Genomic DNA, 27,590 nt, shown 5'->3' with positions numbered 1-27,590 from the left:
CATATAACTCTAAATCAGTCAAAATAGACAATCACAACAAAACATATTCTCCTCCTGCTTCAGGTCTTCCTCTACCTCTGGCTCCTGCTTGTCCTCCATGGATTCCCCCTCTCACCCTAACTCCTCCTCCTCTGACTCCTTCCATTTTGGTTGAAAGCAGGTGAACTCACCTACTGCTTTTTTTATAGCAGTGCGTCTACAACCAAGCAATCATGTGTTTACACATCTGATGTGTGTGTTTAATCAACTGGCTCATGGGTGTGCTGATTTGTCAAGAAGTGCTTTGGAATTGCAAGGATGTGATATCATGATATACTGTGCCTGATGTATACAGGTGTGTTTAGTGTTTCGCGAATCACTATGTGTATTGTTCTGCAAAAAAATGTAAAACTGACTTTGTGGTGGAAATCTGGTCCAATGTTTTGCCCCTTAAGTGTTAAGTGCTGATAAATTTCTAGTTTTGTTTGTTTGTTTGTTTGTTTACCCAATCATAAAAAACTGGAAACTTAACTGTCGCCATCAACTGTTCTCTCAGTTTTTTTGACATGCCATGTGACTGAGCTTTGCCCCTGTTGTTTGGTCTAATTGCCTGTGTGTCGGTGTGTGTTTGCATGTGTGTGTGTGTGTTTGTGTGTGTATGTGTGTGTGTGTGTGTGTGTAAAGCTGTATTAGTGTTGTGGTCATGTAAGTGGCTGTTCATTACCACTTCCTGGTTCGATAGTTCATTGGAGCGCCTGCTGATGGTGCTCATCCAGAGTGTAAGACAGTGTCAGTCTGTCGGGCTACATGGAGACCAATTTCACATGATGACTCCAGCAACATTTCTAACAGCTTAATGACAGAGTGCTTAACCAAAAATGCTTTTCAACAGAGCACTTTACTCTCCAGCTGCACATCTCAGGGGAAACCTTTTGTTTCTGTTCCCTGCTGCTTCTATTATAAACCTGACACTTTTTACACTTTGACGGCGCTGATGTTTTGGTGCAGTCTTTGAAAAGCAAACTTTTCTAAAGGCTTCCTGTCACACTAAAGTGGCTGATTGCCTTTTACAAAAACATACAATGGATGGTATGGGAAAAACAGCAGTAATTGTAGGCTTATGTGTGCGATCCATAAACACTTTGCTTTCTTTGGAAATAAGACCCCTGTTTCTGTGTAAATATATCATTAACTGATCATGTGTTAGAGCTTGTGTGGTATGCTGTTGTTTTGGTTGTTATGCAAGGCTGTGATTTTGTCATCACCAATCTCCACACATGCAGCCTCTCTTTTTCAGACCATATGTGAGCTTTCTTATTTTAGCTGCAGTGGCTTACAGTGCAGCAACAAAAAAAAGCCAGGGGGGAAGAGAAGGAAGGAGGAAGAATCCCTCCTCCTCCTTGTGAAAGGAGAGAACAGAGGGGAAAGGAGGGAGGAGGAATGAAGGAGAGAGGGAAAGAGGAGGGGGAGGGTAAACACACCCAGACAGAGCCATGTCTGACATCCTCGCTCAGGAAAGAAGGAAGGACTGATACAAAGCCTGAGCGACCGAGCACAAGGGACAGAGAGGGAAAGGGGGAGGGAGGGCTGAGGGAATAAATGCAAACAGACCGATGGAGGAGAAAAAAGGGTGAAAGGATGCACGAGAGCTGCATCAGTTCTTGCGCGCTAGGAACAAAAAACATTGTGTTCGTGAATGGGAGCTGGTGTGTGCAATGAGAAACCAGGCAGACTTCAGTAGCTGGTGTTGCTGAGCACCAACCCTCCCTCTCTGTTTCTCTTTCTCTGTTTCTCTCTCTCGCTGCCTGACACGACCTGAGCCGGTATGATTTAGGGGAAGGGTTCAGGGATTTTCAGCTTTATGTTTTTTGAGAATATGCAGCTGGAGAGGATTTGAACGTGCTGTTATTTCTGATTGAACACAGTGTGCGACGTGGAGGCTCCTCGTGTTGTTGCTCCCAGGGCTGCTCCCCTCCCTGCTGCCTCTGGCTGTGTTTGGGCGATGGTCCTGACTGAGGAGCAGAGCATCACCCAGATGCTGGACTCTGACTGTATGGGAGGATAAGCCGGTATACAGCAGCATGGGAGCCAAACAGATGAAATGGTAAGAGCTGATTTTTTATGATGGTTTTAACATTCATGGCGCTCCGGGCTGCTATTTTTGTCTGCATCGCATCAGTGGTAGTTATACAACACAGCAGGCCTACTATTCAGGAGGCTTAACGTGTTATTCATTATGTCCAGCATACCTGTCTCTGTGTTAGTGTTAGTAATCAATTTCACCACAACAATGTCCCTCTGATGCTGTAACTGTGCAGGTTATTGTTCTGTGTTTACAGAGCAGGAGGTGTGGGTGTGTCTCTGTGTGAGTCTGTGAAGGCTCAGCTGCTATTGCCTAGCAACCACAATCTAACTCCCATTACCTGCTCATCCATTTCATGACTAAAAATGTGCAATTTTGAGTCATATTTGAAGAGTTTGCTCTTTAATGGTACCTAATTTTGTGCTGTGTGTTACAAAAACTTGTAACTTTTGCAGAAGTTTGTTCAGCGTTTACCAGATCATCCAACTACAGAGGAGGAAGGTAGCTTGAATATAAGTCTTTTAAATGACCTGGTCAAAGTTGAGATTGTTTATGTGCTTGGTACTGAGCAATTCCCAAGAAAAGAGAGGAACGCTTATTTATAATAGCACAAGGAATTTCAAAGGTGATTTAAATTAGACTGACTTTTCAAAAACTGCCACAAAATGGAAAATAGTCTCACAAAAACATGAAAGTTTCATCAGTCACAGAGGACATCTTTTGCAGCTACACATTAAAGTTGAATGCTTAAACATCCAATGAAATATCTGTGCTTGACAAAATCTGTTTTTAATGATACAACTCCCTGCTGTACATTTTTGGTTAAATAATGGAATCTTTATATTTAGACCTTCTGTTTAGACTTTTATTTTTCTTGTTTGCTCTGATCTTTACCGGCTTGTTGACCAAAAACACAAAAAAATCAGTGAAAGAATAAATGTGAAAGTAATTTAAAAAAGGAGGCCGATAACCAATATTTGAAGCTGATATCAATTTGCAGTCAAAGTGAAAATATTGGCATAAAAAAATTGAACTCCAACACTTAACTGCAATCAAGCGCCTTCAACCATATGTTTATTAAACAGCTCCCACGCTGAGCAGCATGTTTTATCAAGTTAAATGAAAACTTAAAAAAATAAATACCTACATTTTTCTACAGTAAATAAAGCTTTCCAAAAGTTCTATGCAACTGCAATAAAACTGGACAGAATTGAGTTTGTGCTGTCTTTTACAGGCATGTATTGCAGTTGAATTAACTTTATGTTTGGTTTTACATGACAGATTTAAAATGACCATCCAGGGCTCCTGTAGTGTAGACAGTGAGAAATTCTGTGCAGAGAAGCATCAGAGCCAAAACAACAAGGTTTTGAATGCGTTTCATATTGGCCATTGGATTAAAAAAAAAGCCGATGCTGATATGCCCCAAAATGCCAAATATCGGCCCCAATAATTGGCCCGGCCCATAATCGGTTAATCCCTAATATATAGTCACGATAAGCATTCCTGAAATTGTAATGCTTAACAAACAAATTTGATAAAACATCTGTGACCCTAGTTTGTTACTTAAACTTATCAAAGGTTTTGTTTTTGATAGCCAAGTTGAAGACTGACAAGTTTTTGTTTGATTTTTATTAATATATATAACAAATTATTTCCAAATCGTTTTTTAATCACACAACCCTGCAGTGTAACTTTTTCTGCTTGTTAGGCTTTTGTTGATGATGATTTTATGTTACTTTGTTTTGAGTTCAATTGGCTTGTTTAAATTTTTTTCTGCATTATTCTCTTATGTAAACAGGTGAGACTTCAAACCGGTTTTGAAAGAACTCAGAGTTACATCAGTATAACGTGTTTGGTTTTTGTGAGACCTTCTTCAGTTTTGTTTTATTTGGGCAAAGTCCTTCTACTTAACAATGCTCAAAAGATGGACCTCCAAATGTGTCATTTTCAACCTTGGAGGTAGCAAGGTTAATCTAGGATATCGTCTCTAATCTTTTCGCCAGTTTACATTTTTTGTTCCTAAAGATTTAATCCATTAAACGTTCAAATCTTTATTAAAATAGAAAGACTCAAAAAGTTTAGTGTGTCATCATTTGTCAGAGGAATTGCTAAGAAAAAAAGTCACAAAACAGACAAGAAACCGGAGGCATACAGCACTATTATAAGAGTTAATACTGAGTCTATTTGAGTCTTTATTGATTTATTATGTTAAATAAGTTTATAAGTTTTCCCATGATTTTTATTGTAGACACTATTGCCAGTTTCTTAATGAAGTGAAAAAAAGAGAATTTTCACTGCCAAACAGAGTAAAGAAGTAAAACAAGTTTGAAAAAGAAATGGAAATTCAGAGTACCGGTACGACATCCTGGACAACTTTCCAACCCTGCTGATCAAATACTGTTAATCTGTGGCTTTGAAGCTCATCTCACGCAAATCCCAGCCCTAATCTGTGGCTAACCCATATGTTCCACATCTATCTGCAGCCTTTGTGTTTGTTCTTTTTGTACAACAGTTTAGCAGCGAGTGTCTAAAGCAAATTTGTTAGTTCACTGTCCTGATGCACCCTGAGACAATGACAGGGGATATCTAGATGATGTCATCATATGCAGTGACAAGATCGGCTTCAGGCTGCTACTTTGATCCCTTTGCAGGAAGACTTTGGGATAATCACAGCAGCATCTGATGAGACGCTCGGCTGATGTGACCGGCTGCAATTACTTTTCCTGACAATCTAGGAGGAAGAAAGTGTCCAAAGTTTGTCACTTTGAGAGTGTGGTCAGACAATTTTCAAGTAATTTAAGTCTGCTTGAAGCTTCATTTGGGTCTTAAACTTGACTGTAGCTCAATGCTGGGGAAGGTTAGGATGTTGGTGGTGGCAACATCTGTAAAAGAGCTTTAAACTTCATGATGTAAGCTGATATACAACGCTTCACTTCATGGCCTCAAGAGATTCAGATCTGCTTCAAACAGTCTAGAAAAAATACTAAACCATTTTCATCCTTAAGAATAAAACACTAAAAAAGACTTTCAAAGCATCTTAGCTCCCAGCAGTGTTTGTTTTCTTTTTTCAACCGTTCAGTAGGACTAAAATTAGACAAATGGGGTCATCTGTGGACCTGCTTGAGCATTGGCTTATGCAGGGGAAACATGATGTTTTTCGCACATAAATACATGAATAACTAGCATTTATTTACCCTCACTATTTGAATTAATCATACCTACTTTAAATACTAACAATAGGGTATCTTAAAAAAGTATTCCTATGTTTGATAATTTGAAAAAACTTACAGACCTGCTGCCAGTAGTTGCATTTTAAATAATGAGAAAACTATGGGCTGGCTATTACATCAGTCAAAAAGGTTGAATTTCACATAATTTTTGCATTTTTGATTCTGTGAGGCAAATCAGATCACCCTTGTGGTGCCCCCCAATCTCCCCCTTGTCTGTCTGTCAGAGGGACCCATTCCTGGAGCTAATTAACTTCACACATCAGGATTTATGTAACCATTTAACCTTTAATTAAGATATAAAAATGTCCTCCAACATTAGTTAAGAACAAACCAGTCATGTGCTCATGCAGAACATTGGCCTTCTTCTCTCCCATCTTGTTGCATCCATCCATTATCTTTACTTCTTTTTTCCTTTCAGTGTCACAGGGGGTTAAAAACTATCACAGCTGTCATGAGGTACAAGGCGAGTACCTGCAGGCTGTACACTGCAAAAATGAAGTCTGAGCAGGTGTTTGTGTCTTCTTTTTAGTGAAAAAAATGTCTAGATGAGCTACTTCAAGATATTAATACAAGAAACTAATAAAGCTATTTTTCTTTCTACATTGGGAATTTTTTTTTTTACTCTTTCCAAGCATCTCATGTGTACTATTTGTGTTAATAGCTTCTCGATTTGTCAGGTGAACATGGCTCATATCTAAAGTCTAATAAGACTTTTTTTTTTTTTTCTAAAAATAAGACATAGACACTTAGTTATCAGTTTTTTCAGTGTAGACAGGTTGCAAAGTGTCCTGCAGATAAAATTCAAAGTAGTGTTTTGGGATTTTTTCACCTTAATTGGTAGGACAGCTGAGGAGAGACAGGAAATGAAGCTCATAGTCAAGACACCAACTACTTTGAAGAAGACTGTAACCTTCTTATAGGCAGCACATGCTTTAGGGGTCAAAGTTGCTTCAACTATGAATAAAAATAAGCAGTTGTGTTAAAGTCAGCATATGTATTTATACTTATGTAGAGTTGTAGCTGTGGTCAAATAATATGCACTTTCCTCATTCAGTCAGCTAAAGTATAAGAAAAATTAGGGCAGGACACTTTTCTTCAATTTTAACATAGCTGCTCCTGCAGTGGTGTAGCATATTTTTCCTTCAAACTGTGTCTGAAAAATCCACCCCTTTATTTTTTTTTTTGGCAATCTCAACCACAGTTTGAACCAGAAATGACCATAATGAAACTCTCACAATATTTCTCCTAAGAATAGTCCCACAGAGCTGCAAGCAAGATCACTGTCTTTTTTTGTGCATCGGATTTAGAATTGATGTGCAGGCAGTCACAGGATTATCTGCACTTTTATACCATTAAGAGGCTATGAAGCGATTTGACGGGTAATATGAGGGTTAGTGTTTACTGTCTGCTGTATTTTCTCATGCTCAGTCATGCTACTAGATAAACAAATTAGCTACAATCTAATCTTGCAGTGTCTGTAAGGAAGTAACATGTTAGATCGTGAATCCCTCAGAGGGATTTCTTGGTTTGTAAACACAGATTTATCCCACTGTTAGTATGGTCCAGAGTTATTTTTTCCCCTCTTAGTTTCTTGGCCTGAGGAGCAGGGTGATTTATTGTGATACTTTTCTCTTCTCTCCCTGGAAAAGAAGTTAAGATCTGTTTCCACAGACGCATGCTTGTTTTCCCAGGCAGACACAGAAGCAAAAAAGGAGGAACTCCCCAGTTAAAGGACCATGCATAATGCCATAGGTCACAGGTCAGAGTGGCTGTAAACTATTTCCATAAACACAGAGGAGTGAAGATGACAGCCGGCGTGACCTTGGGCTGCCTGAGATGCTCTTAGAAAACACAAAATGCATAGTCAGAGAAGCAGAACTGGAGTTCAGAAATCATAGCAGGAAGATGTTTTAAAATTATGGCTGGAGGGGGAGCAAACTATGTCAAGAATTTCCTGTGAGAAAAATGACAGAGCTGTGTGCATTCCTGCTCCCTCTGTGTATTCACTGAGCAGGTTTCAATCCTGCTCCGTCTTGTGTTATCATAAATTTCCTTAAACAGTCTGTGTGATAGGTTGTGTTCCTATGGGCTTTACTTGTTCAAAGCGGATATGGTTTAAAATATTTAGCCCAGATGGGATTAATTCACATTTTTATGCTCCTTAGAGAGTTATTTAAGCGTACATCTCCATTTTATGTGGTTGGGTTTATTTATTGCCATTTGTTTGGCAGGAGATGCAAAACACTCACTCCTGCCTGTGCCTGCCATCTGTTTCAGCCTCAGCTCAGCCAGCCCTGCTCACTCCCCCAAAGAGGAGTATGTTATCACCCAGGCCACTGACACCCCCAAAGAGGAAACACTCCACGATCAGTCTGAGGACCAGGGGGAACCTCGGGATGACAAATCCGAGCTGACAGAGAAGAAATCAGTCGCAGGTCGGTTGGCTGCACATCAAGTCTAGTAAAGCAAGTTGCGAATGAATCCCTGCAAATAAAAGAACCCCTCTGTTGCCTCATCCTTTCCTTTCACTCTGTCGCTTCTTTTTCAGAGGAGGTATCTCTGTGTGGATTGTGTCCCTCCCTCGGGCAGGATGGGCAGGAGGAGGAGAAGCCCTGGGAGGAGCAGCTGGACGCCCACCAAGAGCAGCTGGAGAAGGAGATGCAGGAGGCCAGGAGGATGGTGTTCTGCCTACAGGTAAGTCCTGCTGGTTAACCACTGAAAACAAACTGTATGAATACATTGACTGAGGGTAAACAGACCATAAACACAGAGAGGGAGCTGAGAGCACAAAAACAACATCCAGCGAGGTTTTAAAAAGGTTCCTTCATGCTTGGCAGCAAATAACAACGATTCAATTGTGAAAAACAAGTATGAGGAATGAATTTAGATTAAACAAATATAACAAAGTTAAATACATTTCAGTTTCATTATCATGCCAACAGGGTTACTGTTTTGCTGATTTGCTCTGTTGAGACTTTCAGCAAAGACAGGAAATGTAACATCCTTTGGGTACCTGATTGGACTTGATTATCATCATAATGACTCAGTAGATATGTGTTGTCCCTTTTAATATGATAAGCAATGTTTTAACTGAACAGATGGACTACTTGATCTCAATTCTTTCACTGTTGCATCAAGAAACAGATCTACCACTGTTTGGATGTTATGTGAATCACTATAAGTTTGCAATGATTGAACCCAAAAGACAGTGTAGGTAGCTGTTTACATTTCTTGCAGAGATTAACATATTCCTATCCTCTACACTGTACTTTTCATGTCTTGATAGGAAATATGTTTGAGTTCCATATACACTGCATACACATATATTACTATTTAAGGTCACTCAGGACTTTTCATGTCCACTCTTGCAGCAATTTACATCACCATGTCATTGTGATACAAACTATATGTATTTTAGCTCCTGGATGCAATAATAATAACAACACATGCATAGAAATGTATGGAACTTCTTAAATCTAGATTTTATACTTTATTTCTTTACCTTTAATCCTTTATTGAGCCAGGGGGACTACATTTGGTAAGTTCTGCACACCTTCCAAAACGAAAAAAATTCATAGTAGAGAGTTTTTGTTATGCCCTCCAATAACACTCCAGGGTTAAAATTCTGAATTTCTGAGTATTTCAATTAGTTTTCAACAAAGAACTAAAATTGTTTTGTTTAATTCCATTTTATTTTTGAATGTACATCGCCATACTCCTCAGAGTCTTGCTGTGAGGTGCTGTAACAAAAGAATTTTCCCGGGGACCAATAAAAGTATTTCTTTTCTTTTCTTTTCTCTTCTCATCTTATCCTAGGTGTTCATCTAACAGAATATTCTTTCGATATTTAGTTTATTATTTTGATGACAACCACAATGTTTTCACATAAAATAAGCCATCTTGTATTCAGTGAAATATTACAATGTTAGTGATAGAGCGACTAAAATTTAACAGAGCACAATTGAAAATAAACATGTGAGGCATCAAGACACAGGCTATGAAAAATACTGAAGTGTATGTATAATGGCATATGCACTGTAATAATGTTGTATAACAAAAGACATGGAGCGCCTTTATCAGTTAAACTAGTGTTGTTAAAATATATGTGTTACATGTTGAAGTTTAAAGTGCGGTGTTGTAAAGCAAAGCCAAACAACAGAAAAACATCCAGTACCTGGCTGAGATGAGGCCATTAGAGGAAGAGAAAGAGAGCCAGAAAAATGCTGGACTTTTGTCTCCTCAGAGTGCCAAACCCAGGCGCTCTGAATCTGGCAGGACTATAACAGTACCTGGATATGTTAACTGGCTTGTTAGTGTGTACACACACCAAGCAGCAACTTCTGGTCTCAAAATATGAAGGCTGTGCAGAGGCGCTAAAAATTGCAGTTCGTTGAGTGTCCACTGTGTTTAGAGTTCATTGAGGCTGGCTGCAGAAACAACATGTTTACAGCCTGGTTTGAAAAACACTTGGGTCAAAATAGCTCATTTCTCTATCACACTGTCACACACTGTTCAGGTGAAATTTTTAGTCATTAAACTTCCAAGGTTTTCCCAATACAAGGGCATGGCTGACTTGACTGACAGGTGGGCTGCCTGCCTCTATATCATCCTAACTTGAACAAAGCTAGGTTTGAAACAGCATTTCCGACATGCCCCCGCCAATGATAAGCATGAAAACTCCATATCATAAACAAACTGGTGATGTCACGGAGACTACGTTCATACATTATACAGCCTATGCTTTTCACACACAAATAAAAACTTGCCACCAACTCCAAAACATCTGTTGTTATTTATGAACAACACGTTTCTACCACTTCAGAAGTGTTTATGTGCAAAGCTGAACACTTCAGCTTTCGTATTTATTGCTGTAAGGAGCAGATTAGTGACCAAATGTTTGTTATTTAATATTTGACTCAGAGTTGTGAAGCCCTGCTTTCAGTCCTCTTCACATCTCTGTTCTGTTTAGACATTCAAACCAGTGAAGCTGAACAGAGAACTCAAGTTTTAAGGCGATGTAGACTCTTGTGTTTGGCAGATTAGTATTGGTTAAACATGTAAGAAAATAAAAGAGAATGGAATTGAAAAAGCGTAGTGACTGGTATTAAGCTCTGAATAAATAGACGAAGAGACAAGAAGAGTGTGAGATGAAATTTAATAAGCAATAACAACTGAGCAACCTAGATAATATTTAAAAGTCAAAGATAATTGACTTCACTGTCCAATATTGGCTCACCCTGTTTTAGATTTGATAAGTCAGGCCATGACTTTTTAATTTGAATATGTTTGTGGTTGTATTCTGAAGTCTGTGAATGTTTTATCTCCATTTAAGCCAAGTATAAAAATCCAAAACTGTCTTTTAAAAATAAAACAGAAATCAATCTGGGCCCTCTCTCATGTATTTTTAACAAGTATGCTCACAAGCCTTTACACTGTGTCTCTATATACTAGCGTGCGTGTGTGTGTGTCTATGTCCTAAGGCTTTGCTGCTCCATGGCTCCCTCCCTGAGGAGGACCAGGATGGATCTGTGAGCTTCGGAGATAACCGGGCGAACGCTGAGCAGCAGCTGGTACGGTGCCCTCTCTCTGCTAACTTGAGAAGCTAACAAGTTCTCTGTGCGCTGTGTGTGAAGTGTCAGTGTCAGACCGTCTGTTGTGATGATGTTTGCAGCCGTCACTCCTCTTCAGAGCAGCTACAGCAGAGCCTTATTGAATTCCTCTGATCTGCTCGCCCGTTGTCATGCAGCCCCACTGCCTCCTCATACATCCTGACATTTTTCCATTCTCTAATTACGCCGCTCATACCCTCTCTCCCTTTGAAGGTTCTAATCCGCAGTCGTCTGGACCAAAGCGTGGAAGAAGCCCTTGATCTCAAGGTACAGTAAGAAAATGTAATTAGGTTTAATATAGATGAGCTGCTGAGCAAAGAGTCCCTCTTTCTAATGTATCTGTCCATTTGTGTGGCTCTTAGAGGGAGCTTCTGAGACACAAACAGGAGGCACGCCACCTTCAGGCCATCAAGGTAAATCTCTGGTTTTGTCCTTTGAGTGAGAATTAAAGCGGATTATAGGATACAATTCAATCCACTCCTCTCCAGCTCAAACTCATGATTCTGCACTTTCTAGTACTCACACATCCTGTATTTTGTGAGTCTTATGAAGCATAATGAAGTTTGGAGGTGGGTGTTTGCCGTCTAGTGGACAGGTGGATGCTGCTGTATCTGTATTCAGGTCCCCTTTGGACGTTTCTTTGATCTCCCTGCCTCTCTCATTAGGATGCTCTGCAGCAGCGCCTGGCAGTGCAGGAGGACGCCGTGCTGCAGCTCAAGCAGGAACTACTGAGGAGCAACATGGCAAAAGATCAGCTGGAAGGGGAAAATGTGAGACGAGTCATTATTTCCATTTGACACTCTAAAAAACTTCACCTTCTTGACCCATGCATGCAGGTGTGTGTGCGAGAGCGAGGTGCCATTTGTTTATTGTGCTGATGTTCCTGTTTTCAGGCAGAGCTTAAACACAAGCTGAGCGAAAGGAACAAATTCCTCAGTGAATATGAGGTACCTTCTTTAATTATTTACACTTTGGTGCACTCTCTGGAGATATAAATGTGTGTACAGACTTCTGTCATCCATCTTTCTTGTCACAACAGCAGCAGCTGGGGAGAAAGGACAGAATACTGCAGCAGCAGCAGCAAAAGCTCGACGAGGCTCAACATAAAGCACATGAAGTTAGTCGAGGAAGGGTAAGGGATTATGGCATACTTCACATAGATTCAACAATGTATGTTTGAATGTAAGATGTACCATATAAAATGCATTAAAAAATCAGCTGTTTAAATATTTACATTCTTGTTTTCTTCCTTTGCAGTCATTCAGGAATGAAAGCAGCAGTTTCAGCAACTCAGTGGCTTCAACTTCCCCGCCTGCATTCAAGCACAGTGCACCGGTTCGTACATCCTTCTGTGTCTCTTTGATCAGCACTGAGCTTTTTGATGTCTGGACTCTGATGGATTTGTACTGGAGCTCAGATATTTGAAAAGAAAAGTCATAGCGAGTCAAAATTTAAATGTAAGCTGTAGTTTATTATCTCAACTATGAAATGCTAGAGACCAGAGTCTGATATTTTAAGTCACGGTTTTAGATCAAAACAGCAGCACTGGAAGTGATATCATTACAAATGTGGTGAAAATGATAAGATACTTTAGATACTGAAATAAAGATGTAGTCTGTTAGAGGTATTGAATATAAATTAAACACTATGATATGGAATTTCAAGATGGGGATACATAAAATATTCATCTACTAAGTCATATACTTTGCTCGAATTATGAACTACTTCAAAATGCAAAACACAACTCATGATTTTAACTCTGGCTAAAATTTTTGGAAAACCAATTAGTCAAACATTTAGAGCTGCTGTAAGGACTGAAAAGACTAAATATGTCACTTAAAGTTCAGGGTGTTCAAACTTTTTGCTTAGAGAGACACTTGTGATGTTGTGGAAATGACAGAGGGCCAGCAGCTTTTGCTGACATATTTATTCTTAATTTCTTCATTTCTGGAAAATATTGTCCAGATGTCATTAAACATGCTTGTGCTTATTTACTGACTTACAGGAGTGCTTCCTTGCTAGGTAAATGTTCTCCATCAGGGGGCATTTTAAGGGAAATGTATCAGGGTGTTTTTATGGCAGGATCAGGATCTGGATTTTAGGATTTTTTTTTCAGGATCTTTTTTTAAGACATTTTTAAGACTCTTTTAACCTTTTATGTTCACCAAGCACATTTTTAGACCACGGCAAATACTCTCACTTAAATACGTCAGCTCTAAGAGTTGTTGAGTGTCTGCAAAATCTGCAGAGCTTTAGCTTTATAGAAGTAGCCCATGCACAGTCCAAATGTAGTTTAGTGAGAAGTCACTAGACAGACTTCAGTTTTGTTTATGCACTTGACAGAAAATTGTAAAATGTATACATAATTACAGACACAATTTATATACTGCAAGGTGAAAGCTGGGCACTGTATAAAACTGGACAATACTTAATTTACGTCCTTAGTAGAGTTTGAAAAAAAAAGTATAACTGTTAACCAAATTTCAAAGCTTCCAATTTTTTTAGGGTTGTTATAAATTACAGACTGAAATTGATTTTGATGCCTCTTTCTGATATAAGAAAGCTAGGGAGACCATCAGCCAGAATATTGACTACTATGGCTGAGACAACTGCTGCAGAGTATGAGGTGACAGACAGGTCAATTAACAGCACACTGAATAAACAAAAACTTTTCATACATCTGAAGAAAAAGTTACATTTTCAGATAAAACTAAGGGCAGGATGAGCTTTTTCATAGAGAACGTCACTAGCAAATGTAAAGAGCAAATTCAGCCATAAGCTAACGTTTGACCACAGTGGGTGCCAATGTATTTATTTTTTTCTCTTCTTGATGAAACTGGGCTCATGGCTTCTACAATACTTTTCTGACAGGGAGAAGAGCTGCAGTTAGTCAGAGAAGCCCTGCGAAGTTTGAGGGACAGCTTCTCCGGCCATGACCCCCAACATCACACCCTGGACACCCTTGAACAGGGCGTGGCTTCACTCATGGACCGCTTACACTCTGTGGACACCCAGCGCAGACAGGACAGAGGGGTATAAACTCACACACACATGGAGACACACAGTGTATCATCACATCTGTCACCTGATGAGCTGTGCGTCAATAGCAGGTGACATTTCACTATTTACCATCAGGTTTTGTTTCCCCTTCTAGGAGGAATTTAAATCTCCAGGACGCAGAGCCAACTCCACAGACCGTGACTCCTGGCCGCCCAGCTCAAGTGAGACAAACAAAGACTTTGTTTTGTTTGGGATTTGTCATCCTCTGCAGTATCTCTAGTCTGGCTGTTAAATCAAATTGTGCCATTCAGTCACACTGCTGTGGAGAGGGCATTACTGGCTGAAGATGGAGCTGTTTCAGACTCTTGTTTTTCAGTTTTTGTTTTCATTCTCAGAAATGGCACACTCGCACAGCAGCCCAGGGTTGGACACAGCTGTCTCGACTAAAGTGCTTTACTTCACTGATCGCTCCCTCACACCGTTTCTGATCAACATCCCGAAAAGGTGAAAATAAAACACTCCATGTGGCATTTATGCCACAGCATAATTGTCTCCTCTCTTTTTATGCAATGTGTGAAAATTTTAAACAAACTGCAGGGAAAATATGGCTTTAATCTGGCATTACTAGAGCCTTACACACATGCGTTAGTGTCTGTGCTGGTTTAACATCAATCCTAGACAAGCTTAATGCCTGTGTGGGTGTGTGTGGGCTGAGATCATGACTGACAGTGTGCTTTTTACAGGCTGGGTGAGGTGACATTGCGAGATTTCAAGGCTGCTGTGGACAGACAAGGCAGTTTCAGATACCACTTCAAGGCCCTCGACCCAGAGTTTGGCACAGTAAAAGAGGAGGTAGGTGTGGGAGTGAAATTACAGCCCCTACTTCTTTTCACATCATCATCTGAAGCCAAATATGAAATGCCAGTTATAGAGCAGGATATGCTAATAATAGCCGTGGCTGCACAGTACTTCAAAACACTGCAGGAGGACTCATTTCCATCTCAGAGAATTCAATAACACTGGCCGCACCTCTGTGCGTTATAGATGTGAGTTTTTTCTTAGGTATGTAAATGCGGGATGTTTGCTGTTCAGGTGTTCCAGGATGGAGCAGTGGTGCCTGGCTGGGAGGGGAAGATTGTAGCGTGGGTGGAGGAGGATCACGGAGAGAGGAGGTAGAGCTGGAAACCAGAGATCACCACTACAGACCTCAGTAGTTCCCACTGGACCAGGAATCCACTGAAAACAATACTTGTGATGCCATAACAGAGAAAAGCTATGCTACACTCAACTGGGACCAATCAATTTAACACATTTCAAAACAAACTCATGCTTTAAAAATGAATGTTTCATAAAAGAATTAGACTTGACACTTTAATTTATGAAAGGAATGGATATTAAACATTGTTTACAGCTCATACATCGTATGAGACTACTAATGGATGGTCAGTATTGTGATACTTCAACAGATTGGTTGAAGAAACACAGAAATAACATGTTACACACTACTCTCTAAAAGGCTGTAGCCAGTACATATTAGACAAACTTTCAAATAAAAGTGTTTACAAGCATTTTTCACATGTTCCAGATTGCCAAATCGTGATGATGTTGTTGTGCATCAATTTTGATGTTTTAATAAACATGAATTATTGCATGCATCATTCTGTCGTCAATTACTCCCTGTATGCATCGTAATGACACTGTACACCGGCTCCTAGCCATTATGCACCTCCACTCTGACACCCACACATTAGTAAACAAAACCCTGCTGATTGTCATTAAACTCAATTAATGTTTTTGAGTTAGGAATTACATTACTGGTGCTGATCAGCCCACACAGTACAAAGGCGCTCGGTGAATGAAGTATTTGCTTTGGTAAAAACATCATCAAACACCAGCTTATAGAGCCTCTGAGAGTTGGTTTGTTAGCTTTGGAGGGAAACAGACTTTTTAAAAAATGTGTTACCAAGAACTATGTAAGCTTTTAGTGGCCAAAGTCTTTCCAACCCATTCCTAACAGGGCTCATAACTTCTGTGTACACATGTGTCTCCATTAGAGTTTTAAAACATCCACTTTCAAAGTAAGATTTTTTTTCTTCTTGTTAAAGACAGCAGATGTTGTGTCTTCATTTACAAGTTTAGGTAATTTCAATAATAAATAGTAGACATCCTCCACTTCCAGTAAGATATCATCCTGCAAAGAGAGAATACAAGCATCATAAGTAGAGTCAGAAATGGAGGAATTGGCTAATCATGGGTTTTTCAGCCCCTTTCTTAGAGGGGTTCATTATAGCTGTTTGAGGGAGTGATCAAGCATTAACCTTAGAGATACTCAGCTCCAACTCTGACATAGAGGAAACCTTTGGCAGCTCCACTGTCAGCTCCAAGCTGCAAGCAACTCCCACTGTATCAGTCTTCACCTCGAGTTGGTACTCTGGCTTCTGAGGCAGCACAAATGTGGAGGAGATGACCTGGATCAAATCCTTCTTTTTGTGCTCCGCAGGTCTGGGGGTAATTTGTGCCGCTGGCTCTCGGTCTTGTGTCTCTGAGCGTAGAAAGGAGATCTGCTGCAAAAGGCCAGCGGGGCTCTGGCTGGCTGTAGAGGGGGAATACTCTGGATTATTACAGAGTGAAGAATAAGGTGAAGGATTTTATACCCGCAGCTGCACAGAAAAAATTTCCAACATAAAGGGTCAGTTGCTTGTTATGGGGCAACAAGGCGTAAGGCTTTACCTGCATGCAGCTGTTTGGAGTTGTAAGGCCACTTATTGAAGCCAAGGCGACGATACAAGTCATCCAAACCACTTTTTGGGCAACAGTTTACGGTACTGTACCGCTGAGATAATCTCAACCCGTGCTGATGCTCTGCAAAACGCAAAGCTAGTGTAAAGATTTTATGTTTGGCTGTCTCGCATTCCTGTAGCACTGCTGGGTTGAATGCCACATCCATTACAGTGTAACATCCTGCAAAGCATAAAAGTATCATTTATTAGCTCTCTTGTTTTTATAATGTAACACACAGGTCTGTTATGTAGCATGTGAGACAGCACAGCTTTGTCTTTTTACCTTGACCTTCATTTATGTCTCTTTCCAATTTTCCTGCACACACAGGCACAGGCCTGCTGGGATCCTGAGGAGCGGGCACACGTTTCCAGCTGCATATGTTGATGTACAGTGACCCTTTCGTGGGCCCCTGTTGTGGACACAGATGTACCCTCTGTCAGAAAAAAACATCATAACACACCCTATTTCTAACCTTCAGAAGGACAGAGGTGTGGCTGGCCCAGCTGTGTGTGGTAAAAGGCAAATGTTTTGTGTTTAGATGTGGGAAAAGGAGACAAAGTAAATATCCTGACAATGGTTACATTTACTGTGACATTTCAGCAAAATGCAATGGTAAAGATGCATTATAATTATAATTATAATTATAATTATAATTATTATTATTATTATTCCCCACCCCCATTTTGGGTCACACTAGTCAAAAAAGCAAAATTTCACTGATAGTAGTTTTGAGCATTAGACAGCATAACAGGTCTAAAAAATGTTAAAACTACACTTGAAGCTTGAGATGGGCCTTCCTGCCATTTTCTGTTTACAAAAACAATATTCTTAAGTTTATTGAACTACTCTTAAGACCTGACCTTAAGACCTGTTCAGAGGATCCTCTGCCTAGAATAGAATAGAATAGAATAGAATAGAATAGAATAGAATAGAATAGAATAGAACACAACCTGCCTTCATAAGACAGATCAAAAACAGAAAGTCTTGTAATAAGTTACTTAAACAAATTGTGATGAATTTACTGTTTTGAACTTTTGGATTAATCATTTTTGCCCCATGTGTTTTTAAGATTTTTTGTTGTTGTAATAGCTTTGTTTGACTATTCTACTTGTGTATTTTTTATTTAATTGACAAAACATATTTGTCTTCTATTGTATATTTGTTTTAATGAATACTGACTGGTTTCAATTTATCTTTTTTTCCTTCAGTTTTTGTTGTTGTTGTTGTTGTTGTTGTTGTTGTTGTTGTTGTTGTTGTTGTTGTTGTTGTTGTGTGGGCTCCAGGAAGACTAGCAACAATTTTGTGGGAGCTAATGGGAAAAGGATAAAGGCAAGAACTGACTGGCGTTCAATACACACAAATAATATAAGTAGCCTCATCAAAATACATAAAGAAAAAATCATTTTACTTCATTTTAAATATACAGAACATACAATGGGTACCATCTGTAAATATTTATGTCATTAATATGCTAATACTATACTATACTAAGAGAATGCCACAGGTAGCATTACACATGAATCCATCATAGCTAAAATAATAAATAAGTTAAGTGAAAATATAATGAATGAATTACAAATAAGTAAATGTGCAAGAAAATGGAATATTATTACAGTTCAGCACGAAAATCTTTTCGTGTTTTTTTTGAGCTTTCATTATTTTCACTGATTTCTGAAATATTTTATTGAGGTTATATACGGGGTAAAAAAAAAAAAAAAAAAAAAAAAAGGGATTATATTTCATGGCCCTGTTAATGTCCCTACGGTATCTTGCGCCCAGCTTTACTTCCCGTAAATTGTGCAGACACAAGTAGACGGGACACATTTTCGGTGGCACACCCAATGCACCCGAACCGTCATGAACGACACTCCCCCTGCGCTTTCCAGCTTTGGTGTACAATATTAGCTACAAAAATGGGTAAAGAGTAGTTTGTAGGCTATGTGGCTACGATGGTCCTCGATACGCTCCCTGCTAACTTACCTCTATCTCAGTGCACAAACAAGAGTGAAGCTCGGGTGGTGCGCTGAATTCAGCTCCTTCCTTCATTTGTTTGTCGATAAACTTGCGGTAGGATGCCGGGTCGTTTTCAGAAAGGTCATCCAACATGGACCAAAACTGATTGACCTGCTCTAAAACATCTTCTGTACTGCCAGTGGAGGACATTTTCAGGTAAATATTAAATTCTAGATTTTGACAACACGTAGCCCCAACTAGCAGCCAGCTAACAAGTCAACAAGCTAAAAAAATAAAAAATAAAAAAAAAAAGCTGAAGTTTTTGAGTTCAGCTTCTAAACCTCCTCTACAGTGGAACTAATGATTGTTGCTGTTCAAGTATGCCTACATACAATAAAAAAATAAGCAAATTCACTGTAAAACAACCAAACACGTAATTTTCCTCCAATTAAGTGTGAACTAACGCCAGTAAAGCTAATGTTTAATGTTGCTATGGAAACTACATAGGAGAAAACGCTCCACCGCTGCCCCCTGGTGGTGAATGACACACCTGCAGCTCAATAATCACAGAACACAGCTTTATGAGGCATAAATTATATTCAGTACATGAAAAATATAACATAAAAATGCATTTAGATGTCTCCAGTCCGTCTTTATGTTTACATGATATAACAGTTAAAGAAGAAATAAAATGTGTATTTTGAATGTCCCCAACAGTGAAATCAGTGGGTGAGTCTGCTTCCTGTGCTCCATTGGGGCTCCTCAGTAATTCTGCAGAGATAAACAGTAATTATTAGCAATCAGAGAATAGAAATGCTCTTACACTCTACTATGAAGCCTTCAATTTTTATCTGATGAGGGTATTTTAACATTCATGATCCCTGTGTGTTGAGTTAATTAAGACTGCTGAAAGGTTGCTTTACTTGTGTTAAACATGTGATTTGGTTTTTAAAAATCATTATTCTCTGTAGTGCCTCATTGTAGGGTATTATCTTGCTATAATGCTGAACTTACTGCCTGCTTGATTAGCTTTTAGATGAAAATCAAGCACATTTTCACCACTTAACATACCTTTTTGGTACTTAAGCTCGGAGTTTCACAATTTGTAGATTGAGTGGTAAGTCAGTGTGAGAGGAAAATGAATCAGGAGGCATTATGCAAATTCGTTAAAGATGTCAGTTTTAATGAAATAGCTTGTAAACTAGAGGGTTTTCTGCTTTTCTTTGTTTCATATCCTGCCAAATACAATACCTTGATCTCTAGATGTAGGGGACTATAATTATATAGTAAGATGAAAACACAATTTCCTTCACATTTCAATCCAAGTGCCACAATTCTGGCACATAAAGTTTATAAAGACCATCTACCTCCATCATGTCGTAGATCCAGCCTAAGAACTCAGCCACTTTGGTATAAACTCCTGGATGATTTGGTTCAGCACAGCCAGTCCCCCAGCTGACCACCCCCACCAGCCGCCACACACTCTCATCCTGGCAGACCAGCGGACCCCCACTGTCCCCCTAGAGAGGTAAACACAAAACAGACTCACCCAGCCTTCCCTCATTATGCAACACAAACCACATGAGCAGAATGAACTTTAAAACGCCTCTGCAAGGCGCTGTTTAAAATATGCACCTGACCTGACACGCATCCACTTTCCCCTCCGTGTATCCAGCACAGAGCATGCGGGGTGTGATCTCCCCGTTGTACATGCAGGAGCTGTTGCACTTTTTTGTGCTTATAAGTGGAACAGGTGCTTCTTTAAGAGTGTCTGGTGAGTGAACTGTGGGGAAAAAAAGGCACATCATTATTTTAAAACATTTTGAGCTGTCTCATCTTGGGTAGCTCAGACTTGCAGGAGATGTAAATTTGTTGTAAAGCAGTGCAGAAGCATCTCACCACCCTCGGGCTGTGTGTATCCCCATCCAGAGATCCAGCACTGTGTACCTCCTGGAAGGTCAGAGTCATACTGAGGCAAGCACACAGGCCTAATTGTATCTAATTATAATGAGAAAAAAGACTGTTATTAATCCATTATTCTGAAAGGTTGGAACATAATCATTTGGGTTTAATAAGGATTTTTATTCAAGTCATTTTTACAGTTATAAAGCCTTTTTTCCACACTGGTTTGAGAAACCACACAAAATCCAAATAGGGTGCTGGTGTGCTTTTGTCTCCGGAGTGTTGGAGAGTACTTTTCTTCTTGTGAATGTTTCCTAACAGACTGAAAAGACCTAAAAGTATCCAAATGGAAGCTTTTATACGGGCTATTGAATTATCGTTGTTGTGGGGAAAGGTGTCTGATAGCTTCAAAGATAGAATGACCAGGCCGCCTTTTGAGAAGGCAGACGGTGGCATTTCACATTTTCTCTTTGCACCCATTAAAGAAATCCACCATTAGGAAAGTAGTCCAACTCTTTGATATAAATATCATATTTACATTCAATATTTAACTGTAACATTGAAAACAATATTGTAAAAAGTCACAGAAAAACTGAATCTTCAATAATCTCTGCATTGATCACCTCATTTTTATTTGTGTTCTTAACATCACCCCATGCAACCCCTCCTATGACTTGTTTCTTTGTCTTCCTTGATCTCCAGATTTAGAGGTAAGAGAATATGTTTCAGAGTATACCCAGGGCAAATATTTAATCTTTTCCATCACAGCAATGACTTTCTCTAAGTCCACTTTAGTTTGGGTCACAAGTCAGTTTTAATCAGGTCCCTCAAGCCTTCCTCGACACCCTTTTCTTAAGCGAGTGTGAAAGGTTTGACACCAAAATGCTCTTCTGCTCCACAGAGGAAGGAAGTCCTCTGTGTGTTCACTTCTCAATCTCAGTTTAACCTCAGAGTCATAGTGAGCTGTTTTATTTTTTTAGATGAATATATTTACATTTTAAGCTAGCTTAGGCCTCGTATGTTATATGACCTCTATTCCCATTTCTCAGCTATCTTTATCTCTTTTCTGAATCCTACCCTTAAGAAATGTTCAACAAATCTACTGGACTTCTCTCAGTTGATTGATATACTTGAAGCACTGTTCAACTGCAGAAACTTTCCCCAGGAACCATATGCTTTTCAACCCCAGGAATTAGGGTCTTAATCTAGTTCTTGGGTGATAAATTTATCCCAAGAGGCAATCGTGTCTAAGTGTGGTTCAAATTGGAGCCATGTGAACACAGGTTAAACCAGCGAGTGTTTCAGGTATTCATGCCTAGATACAGCACAGTATGCACGGCCAGTGTGATTTTCTTACAGTACTAAAAGAAAGTTAAAGAAGTTTTCATTTGTTTACAACATAACATATCTGTCCCGGAAATTTTTCCAAGTTCTTTTGACCAATTTATCTTTTCTGCTGGGAGTGGCTGCAATTTCACACCATGAATTATCACCTACTCAGTTATCATGATGATCTCTGTGTGAAGAGCCATACAGATGCCTGTATTTCTGCACTTCGACTACTAGGAGATCCTTTTCTTCTGCCATCTTGTCCATGCGTCTCTGTCTAGCAGGTTAGAAATTTTGAGTGTGCAAGGTGCAGAAATTTTCCATGAGATAGGGATTGGCAAGGAGGCGTAGGTGCGAAAATTATGTTATTCGTCCACACAAAGCTGCGCAGATGCATCAAGCATAAATCAGCCCGTAGTCCATCACAGGCAATGATCAGAGCCTTTCCTCTAGCAATAGAACACTAACAGACCATTGTCTATGGTATTTGACCAATTACAGTGAAGTATGAACATAGCCATGTCATAACCAGTTAAAGTCATGATATTTATTGTTCTTAAAAGTCTTCACAAAGTCTATAAATGAGCTTTCACTTCAGCTAAAAACCTTCACTTAAACTTTTCCCAGCATTGTTTTCCTAAGGTGAGGTGTTTGCAGAGAGAGATTGTGTTTGAAGTGAAGTTTGAGTTCATCTCTCAGTAATTGCTTTAAGATTTTAAAAGCAGACTTCGTAGCGGTCTGATGATGGCTCGTCTGCCAAAATGCGTCAGAATAAGAAAATTAAATGTGAGCTCAGGTCAAGGTGTTGAATTTTTCAGTGTTTTTGGAGTGCTTCTGTCTCGCATCATATTTTGTATGCAAAGCTCAGAGTGAAGCTCTGGGGGCTGACCTGAGAAATTCAGCGGCGTCTGCAGCTTGATCAGGGCAATGTCATTGTCGTGGCTCCTGTGGTTGTAGTTCTTGTTGTAGATGATCTTTTCCACAGCGTAGCCGGTGTGCTGGGCCATTTTGGCTGAGCTGCGGGTGATGATGCCGGCGTAGACCACCCAGCTGGATACCTGAGGTAGCCTGTAGCTGACATTTCAGATAAGAAAAGCAGGAGCAGGGGCAGGTTAGAGAGCTTGTCATGTGTCCAGCGTGCTGCAGCTGTTAATGAGTGATAATTCTCCTTTCATGGAGTTTCGATCTTTAGCTCTGGTGAGGTCAGCAGGCTTACTTGTGCACACAATGGGCAGCTGTGACTACCCATTGACTGGTGATGATGGAGCCCCCACAGGTGTGACGGTTGCTGTAGTACAGGCTGACCTGCCACGGCCACCTGCCCAGCGTGGCCTCTACTCCGCCGATTATCCTGGGCAGCTTTGCTCGTGTCCCACACTCTGCACAGAAATCCATTCATTGTAAAAAAAAAAAGGGTTGAACTGCTGCAGCCATCAGCATCATTCACTCTGTCTGAAGGATTGAAGATAAGGAACTGTGGCTGGGTGTGAGGTGCAAAGTCAAAGAAAAAGTTAACTTTAATTTGCTCACCAAAACACTGCAAAGCGATAACCTTCCCTGTGATACAGCTCCCCCTAAATGAAAATAAATAGAGAAACTAATGATGCATAATTAATGTGCTGGTTGCCATTATTTTCTCTGCTTCATTATGAGTATGATGTCCTCTGACAAATTGCCTTACCTGAGTTGCCACATATTTTCCAGATTGCTCTTGTGTTCTGAGGTAATTTGTATAAAGCCATTAGTGTAGTTTGGACCGATATCAGTGAGATTCACTCCTTTATGCTTGGTCAGTCTGCTAAGGGAAAATATTCAAAAAAGGATGGGGGAGAGTATTAAGATAATTCAGACTCATAAAGTGTGAAGAAATATTGCAAATGAGGTATTAGCAGATCATAAATAAACCGAGCCTTCAACCTTGGCAAAGCAGGCTAAGATTAAATGATAAGTTAGCGAGTGGGCGCCTCGGGTTCAATCATTCTTAAGAGCTGAGGTGTTGTGTGAGGCAGTCAGGACCTCAAATAACCCAGCTGCCGGCAGACCAGCGTCCCTAGCGAGGAGTTCCACCGCTCGTAGCACACAGGCAGCCAGGTGGGAAGCTTCCCCAGCTGGATCTCCAGGAGGGAGTTCTCCGGGCTGATTCTGTAAAACACTGAACCTGATTGATTGAAAATCGCTCCAGAGACGAGCTCTCAGTCAACAGTAATGAACGAGCATCCTCTATGAGTGGGAAATGATTAGGAAAGCACAAAAATCTATGCTAATGCAGTCAGTACAAACAGATCATTATGAGTGATGTTTTCATGTGAGTCAATGGGCACATCTCAAGAGTGAACACAAAGGAATACGAAGCAGCTGCAGAATGGTAATTTTGCCTCTGCTTGACTTGAAATCACTCCAGAGGTGAACCATGACCCAATGTGAAGAATCAGCCTGCAGCTCTGCACTGTTTGCTAATTCATAAAACAGAGAAGCAACTTTTAGAGATGGAGGAGGAAACACAGACCTTTCTTGGGGTCAGAGATGGAAATATCCTCTGTCACATTGCAGAAAGGCGTCTCCTTTGTGTCCCCGAGTCCCACTGGACTTTGGGAGTAAGATGGCCTCAGAAGGAATTTCACTGTAGATAAGATTAATTCAATCAGACTTTAATTAGGGAGGGAAAAATGTGCCAACAGAAGCTATCACATGGTGACTGATAGACCCTGACTTGTGGAGCAATACAATTTGACAAGATAGAAAGAAATATCTATGTTATCGCCTCAACAATCTTTGCACTTGAATTTAAAGACGACTTCAGAATTGAAAAATGCTCTTTTATGTAGTGAAAGCTTCTGTGAGGACTTTTTTTTTTAGGTATGGAACAAACTTAGAAAAATCTGATGCCCTTAATGACCAACAGAAGCAAGTGAGTGATTATCTTTATCATTAGTCTTAATGATTGTATCAACTGGTGTGGGGTAAGTATCAGAAAAAGTGGTTAGCATCACAAAAGTAGCATTTTCTTACATTTTTATGGCAAAGAGTCACTGTGATTGAAGTAATAAGCTGTTAAAACAATGGAAAGTTAAAGAAAAAATAGCACTCAAATATGTACAAGAAACAAAAATCAAGAGCTGTTTTTTCCACAGAAGCCACCAAAATCAGTACAAAAGTCAAGCTCCTCTAAGGCGCTCTGAAAACTCCAGAGTTGGATTAAAATATGTTGATTATTGATTTAAATTACACATTTTGAGACAATACTTTTGGTCAATTCCAGGAAACATCCGATTGTCAGCAAATCAAGTTTACTTCAACAAATGAATAGACTTTTGTGATTGAAATTGTGCCAATAACAGTTGGTGAAACAGCCCAGTAGATGCAAAGGCAAATTTATAACCACATAGTTATTAGCAAAGTTAATTTATCCATGGGCACTTTATGAAATAAACCCCCCAAATGAGGAACTTTTGTGAAGATAAATGTTTTTTTTTTCTTTTTTTTTTTTTAAAAAGCAGTTTCTATACATTGTCTTTTTTTTGTTGCAGCATCTTATAATATTCTAAACTTTCTGTATCTGATGTCAAAATGTCCTCAAAAGTCTGCTCAGGGCCTGCTGCCACAGCCCAGCATTGACCTGAACATGCAGTCTCCTAAAGCCAAGTGGCTCTAACAAGACATTTCTCACATTCATTGTTTCCAGTTCCCAGCTACTGTTGAGCTAATTTAGCGATTCCTTCTCAACACAATGACTCACCTAGAAACCAGACACCCACAGCCAAGCCTCCCAGGAGTCCAACTGCACACACGGCTGCCAGCAGCCTCGGCAGCCTGTGAGCTAAAGCAACAATTAAGCCTGAAGTTAAAGCCTTCTGATCCCAGACATGAACTGAGGACGGTTGTTAAATGTCAGCTGTTAAATATAAAAGACACAGAGACACAGAGGGGAGGCAGAGGTGGGAATGTAGTGGCTTGGTTTGAACATGAATGATACTAAAGAGGCGGTAGTAGTTTTCCAGTGCCAGTATGGCTGTTGATATAGTATAGACTCAATGCAACAGTCAAGTTCAATTATCCAATTGCTAAATAGCAGCAGGTTTCCAGTTGATTATCACGTAAGAATGGCAAAATGTAGGGTAGTGTTTATCATAGCTTGAAAAAAAATCAACCATCAATCTTTCAATCTAAATTGCTAAACGTGCTGTAGAAGAGAAACTAACGATACTTAGGACCAATTTATATCTGGAAGAAATCAGTCTTATCAGACCATCTCTATTCTTCTTTCCCAGGCGTTTTCTTTTACATTTCCTGCTGCATGATTTAATATCTTGTGTCATTGTGTCTGAAGTTTGATTCCCACTGGACGTCCATAGCTCACCGTGCGTCGCTGTATGAATCCCTTTAAACCAGCTCTGCACTCCCCTGCTTGCTGCGTCTCCCGCTGTTTTCTCTGATGGAAAGGGATGACTGACGGCTGCCGGGTTTTCAATCACTGATAATGCGTCTCCATCAAGACTCTATAAGGAGGACAGTGAGTTTGCACGTCAGGTACAGCTTGTTCCTGTTTGATAACATCTTAAAAGTTTGCTTACCGTGCGAGGGGGAGCTACCTGCTGACCATCTGCTCCTCAGAAACAGTGCAGCTGTCAGATTATATTAGGAGGTGTGTATACTGTATATGAGCCACGCTGACCTGCCTGTATGTGGGGAGCCAGAGCTGTAGGTGCGCGCAGGTGCCTCTTGTTCAACATATTTTTAATTCAAAGGTTGTAACATTTCCTGTTAGTGTTGTCAGGAAAGTATAATCCCTCTGGAGTGTGTGTATGTGTGTGTGTGTGTGTGTTTTTCTAGTTGAGCTTACTCTCTGAGCAGAAGCTGCTTCTATAAGCAACATATTGAGAGTATTACAGTAATTATAATAAAGCCCTCCGTAGATGTGAGATGCAGTCTTGGTATTTTACAATGGCTGTACAAAAATCCATCAAAATAAACGCCGTACCATCTGCCTGAGTGTAGCTCAACATGTAATTTTGGATTTCAAAGCAGCACAAAATGAACATAGTAGGAAGCAATTTAGAAAAGCACACAGCTGCACAGCACAGGTCATATGATATAAAGAAACAGAGTCGATGTGATGGACTGAAGCCTGAGCGTGTTTGTCAGGTGATAGCAGCAGCTGTGACGCTGAGAGTGAAGGTGACAGAATAAGAGAGGTGTCATTGTGTGTGCATTAGATGGATGTAGCAGAGTCGGGTGAATATTTACCATGTTTTCCTAGTGGAAAATCCAGCGACGTCCGTGCTCATCCGTAGGCCCGCGCAGGAGGTAGAGAGGTCTGTCCCGCTCGCCGTGGATGCACCATTTGCCATTTAACAGAATGCAACTCTGGACTTTCCCTTCACAAAGAGACAATGAGGTCAGCTGGGATGCAGAGAATGAGGCTGTTGTTTGTGCAAGGGGGGTCACAGGGCCTTTAGAAAGCACGCTGAACAGGGTCTTAGTATCTCCTCACTGACGACTGATAGGACAGTGCGAGTTGCAAGGTAAAATATTTTCACCTGTGCCAATAGATTGTCCATTTTTTTCCACCCAGGACATGTTATTACCTGACAGTCTGTAGCTTCTGAGAAAAGGTCATTATTGCAGATTGTTGAAAAGCCTCCCATCACGTCAATCCCGTCATTTGGAATCCAAAGCTATCATCTCTCAACACTCAGGAGCAAAATGAAGTCTGTTCTGTGTGCT

At 40.1% G+C, this 27,590-nt stretch overlaps 3 protein-coding genes across 9 annotated transcripts; 1 reads left to right on the top strand and 2 right to left on the bottom strand.

Moving 5' to 3' along the window:
* Positions 1-1,480: 1,480 nt before the first annotated feature.
* Positions 1,481-15,131, top strand: dixdc1a (DIX domain containing 1a). Of its 2 annotated transcripts, none has more exons than XM_074679403.1 (16): positions 1,481-1,802; positions 1,905-2,083; positions 7,570-7,727; positions 7,841-7,986; positions 10,773-10,862; positions 11,115-11,168; positions 11,264-11,314; positions 11,567-11,671; positions 11,795-11,848; positions 11,944-12,033; positions 12,159-12,236; positions 13,773-13,934; positions 14,056-14,122; positions 14,297-14,405; positions 14,645-14,753; positions 14,994-15,131. In XM_074679403.1, the coding sequence occupies exons 2-16, from the start codon at positions 2,061-2,063 to the stop codon at positions 15,075-15,077; spliced, it is 1,380 nt and encodes a 459-aa protein (XP_074535504.1). In that variant the 5' UTR covers positions 1,481-1,802; positions 1,905-2,060; the 3' UTR covers positions 15,078-15,131. The 2 variants fall into 2 exon arrangements, with proteins under 2 accessions (XP_074535504.1, XP_074535503.1); XM_074679402.1 differs by having other exon boundaries at positions 1,483-1,802; positions 11,941-12,033.
* Positions 15,132-15,537: 406 nt separating this feature from the next.
* Positions 15,538-18,908, bottom strand: pih1d2 (PIH1 domain containing 2). Of its 2 annotated transcripts, none has more exons than XM_074679404.1 (5): positions 18,663-18,908; positions 16,965-17,091; positions 16,632-16,862; positions 16,220-16,512; positions 15,538-16,092 (listed from the first exon to the last, which is right to left on the bottom strand). In XM_074679404.1, the coding sequence occupies exons 1-5, from the start codon at positions 18,843-18,845 to the stop codon at positions 15,952-15,954; spliced, it is 975 nt and encodes a 324-aa protein (XP_074535505.1). In that variant the 5' UTR covers positions 18,846-18,908; the 3' UTR covers positions 15,538-15,951. The 2 variants fall into 2 exon arrangements, with proteins under 2 accessions (XP_074535505.1, XP_074535506.1); XM_074679405.1 differs by having other exon boundaries at positions 16,220-16,494.
* Positions 18,909-19,227: 319 nt separating this feature from the next.
* On the bottom strand, positions 19,228-27,235 carry tmprss5 (transmembrane serine protease 5). Of its 5 annotated transcripts, none has more exons than XM_074679396.1 (13): positions 27,111-27,235; positions 26,224-26,362; positions 25,603-25,683; positions 24,373-24,486; positions 23,883-24,024; positions 23,548-23,664; positions 23,397-23,440; positions 23,083-23,245; positions 22,756-22,940; positions 20,535-20,633; positions 20,276-20,418; positions 20,003-20,155; positions 19,228-19,406 (listed from the first exon to the last, which is right to left on the bottom strand). In XM_074679396.1, exons 1-13 carry the CDS (start codon positions 27,111-27,113, stop codon positions 19,398-19,400), a joined length of 1,392 nt encoding a protein of 463 aa, XP_074535497.1. In that variant the 5' UTR covers positions 27,114-27,235; the 3' UTR covers positions 19,228-19,397. The 5 variants fall into 5 exon arrangements, with proteins under 5 accessions (XP_074535497.1, XP_074535500.1, XP_074535502.1 ...); XM_074679399.1 differs by having other exon boundaries at positions 23,883-24,018; XM_074679397.1 differs by having other exon boundaries at positions 19,230-19,406; positions 23,548-23,661.
* Between the last annotated feature and the right edge of the window lie 355 nt (positions 27,236-27,590).

This window comes from Halichoeres trimaculatus, unplaced genomic scaffold (genome assembly GCF_033239565.1).
Source record: "Halichoeres trimaculatus isolate MK-OKI-2021-1 unplaced genomic scaffold, fHalTri1.1 fHalTri1_scaffold_9, whole genome shotgun sequence".
Classification (NCBI taxonomy): domain Eukaryota; kingdom Metazoa; phylum Chordata; class Actinopteri; order Labriformes; family Labridae; genus Halichoeres; species Halichoeres trimaculatus.
The sequence above is the reverse complement of the archived record's forward strand: the minus strand, read 5'-3'. Positions and strand labels throughout refer to the sequence as shown.

What these genes read in the sequence shown, in the direction of transcription:
- dixdc1a (XM_074679402.1), top strand. Translation starts at nt 2,061, where the DNA reads ATGGGAGCCAAACAGATGAAATG. An exon ending in ATCAGCTGGAAGGGGAAAAT is followed by an intron (nt 11,672 to 11,794) that starts GTGAGACGAGTC and finishes TCCTGTTTTCAG; the next exon opens with GCAGAGCTTAAACACAAGCT. An exon ending in AATTCCTCAGTGAATATGAG is followed by an intron (nt 11,849 to 11,940) that starts GTACCTTCTTTA and finishes TTGTCACAACAG; the next exon opens with CAGCAGCTGGGGAGAAAGGA.
- pih1d2 (XM_074679404.1), bottom strand. Translation starts at nt 18,845, where the DNA reads ATGTCCTCCACTGGCAGTACAGAAGATGTTTTAGAGCAGGTCAATCAG. An exon ending in GTTTGTGCACTGAGATAGAG is followed by an intron (nt 17,092 to 18,662) that starts GTAAGTTAGCAG and finishes TGTCCACAACAG; the next exon opens with GGGCCCACGAAAGGGTCACT. An exon ending in TGGAGCTGAGTATCTCTAAG is followed by an intron (nt 16,093 to 16,219) that starts GTTAATGCTTGA and finishes CTCTCTTTGCAG; the next exon opens with GATGATATCTTACTGGAAGT.
- tmprss5 (XM_074679396.1), bottom strand. An exon ending in GATTCATACAGCGACGCACG is followed by an intron (nt 25,684 to 26,223) that starts GTGAGCTATGGA and finishes TTGTTGCTTTAG; the next exon opens with CTCACAGGCTGCCGAGGCTG. An exon ending in CGGCAGCTGGGTTATTTGAG is followed by an intron (nt 23,665 to 23,882) that starts GTCCTGACTGCC and finishes ATTTTCCCTTAG; the next exon opens with CAGACTGACCAAGCATAAAG.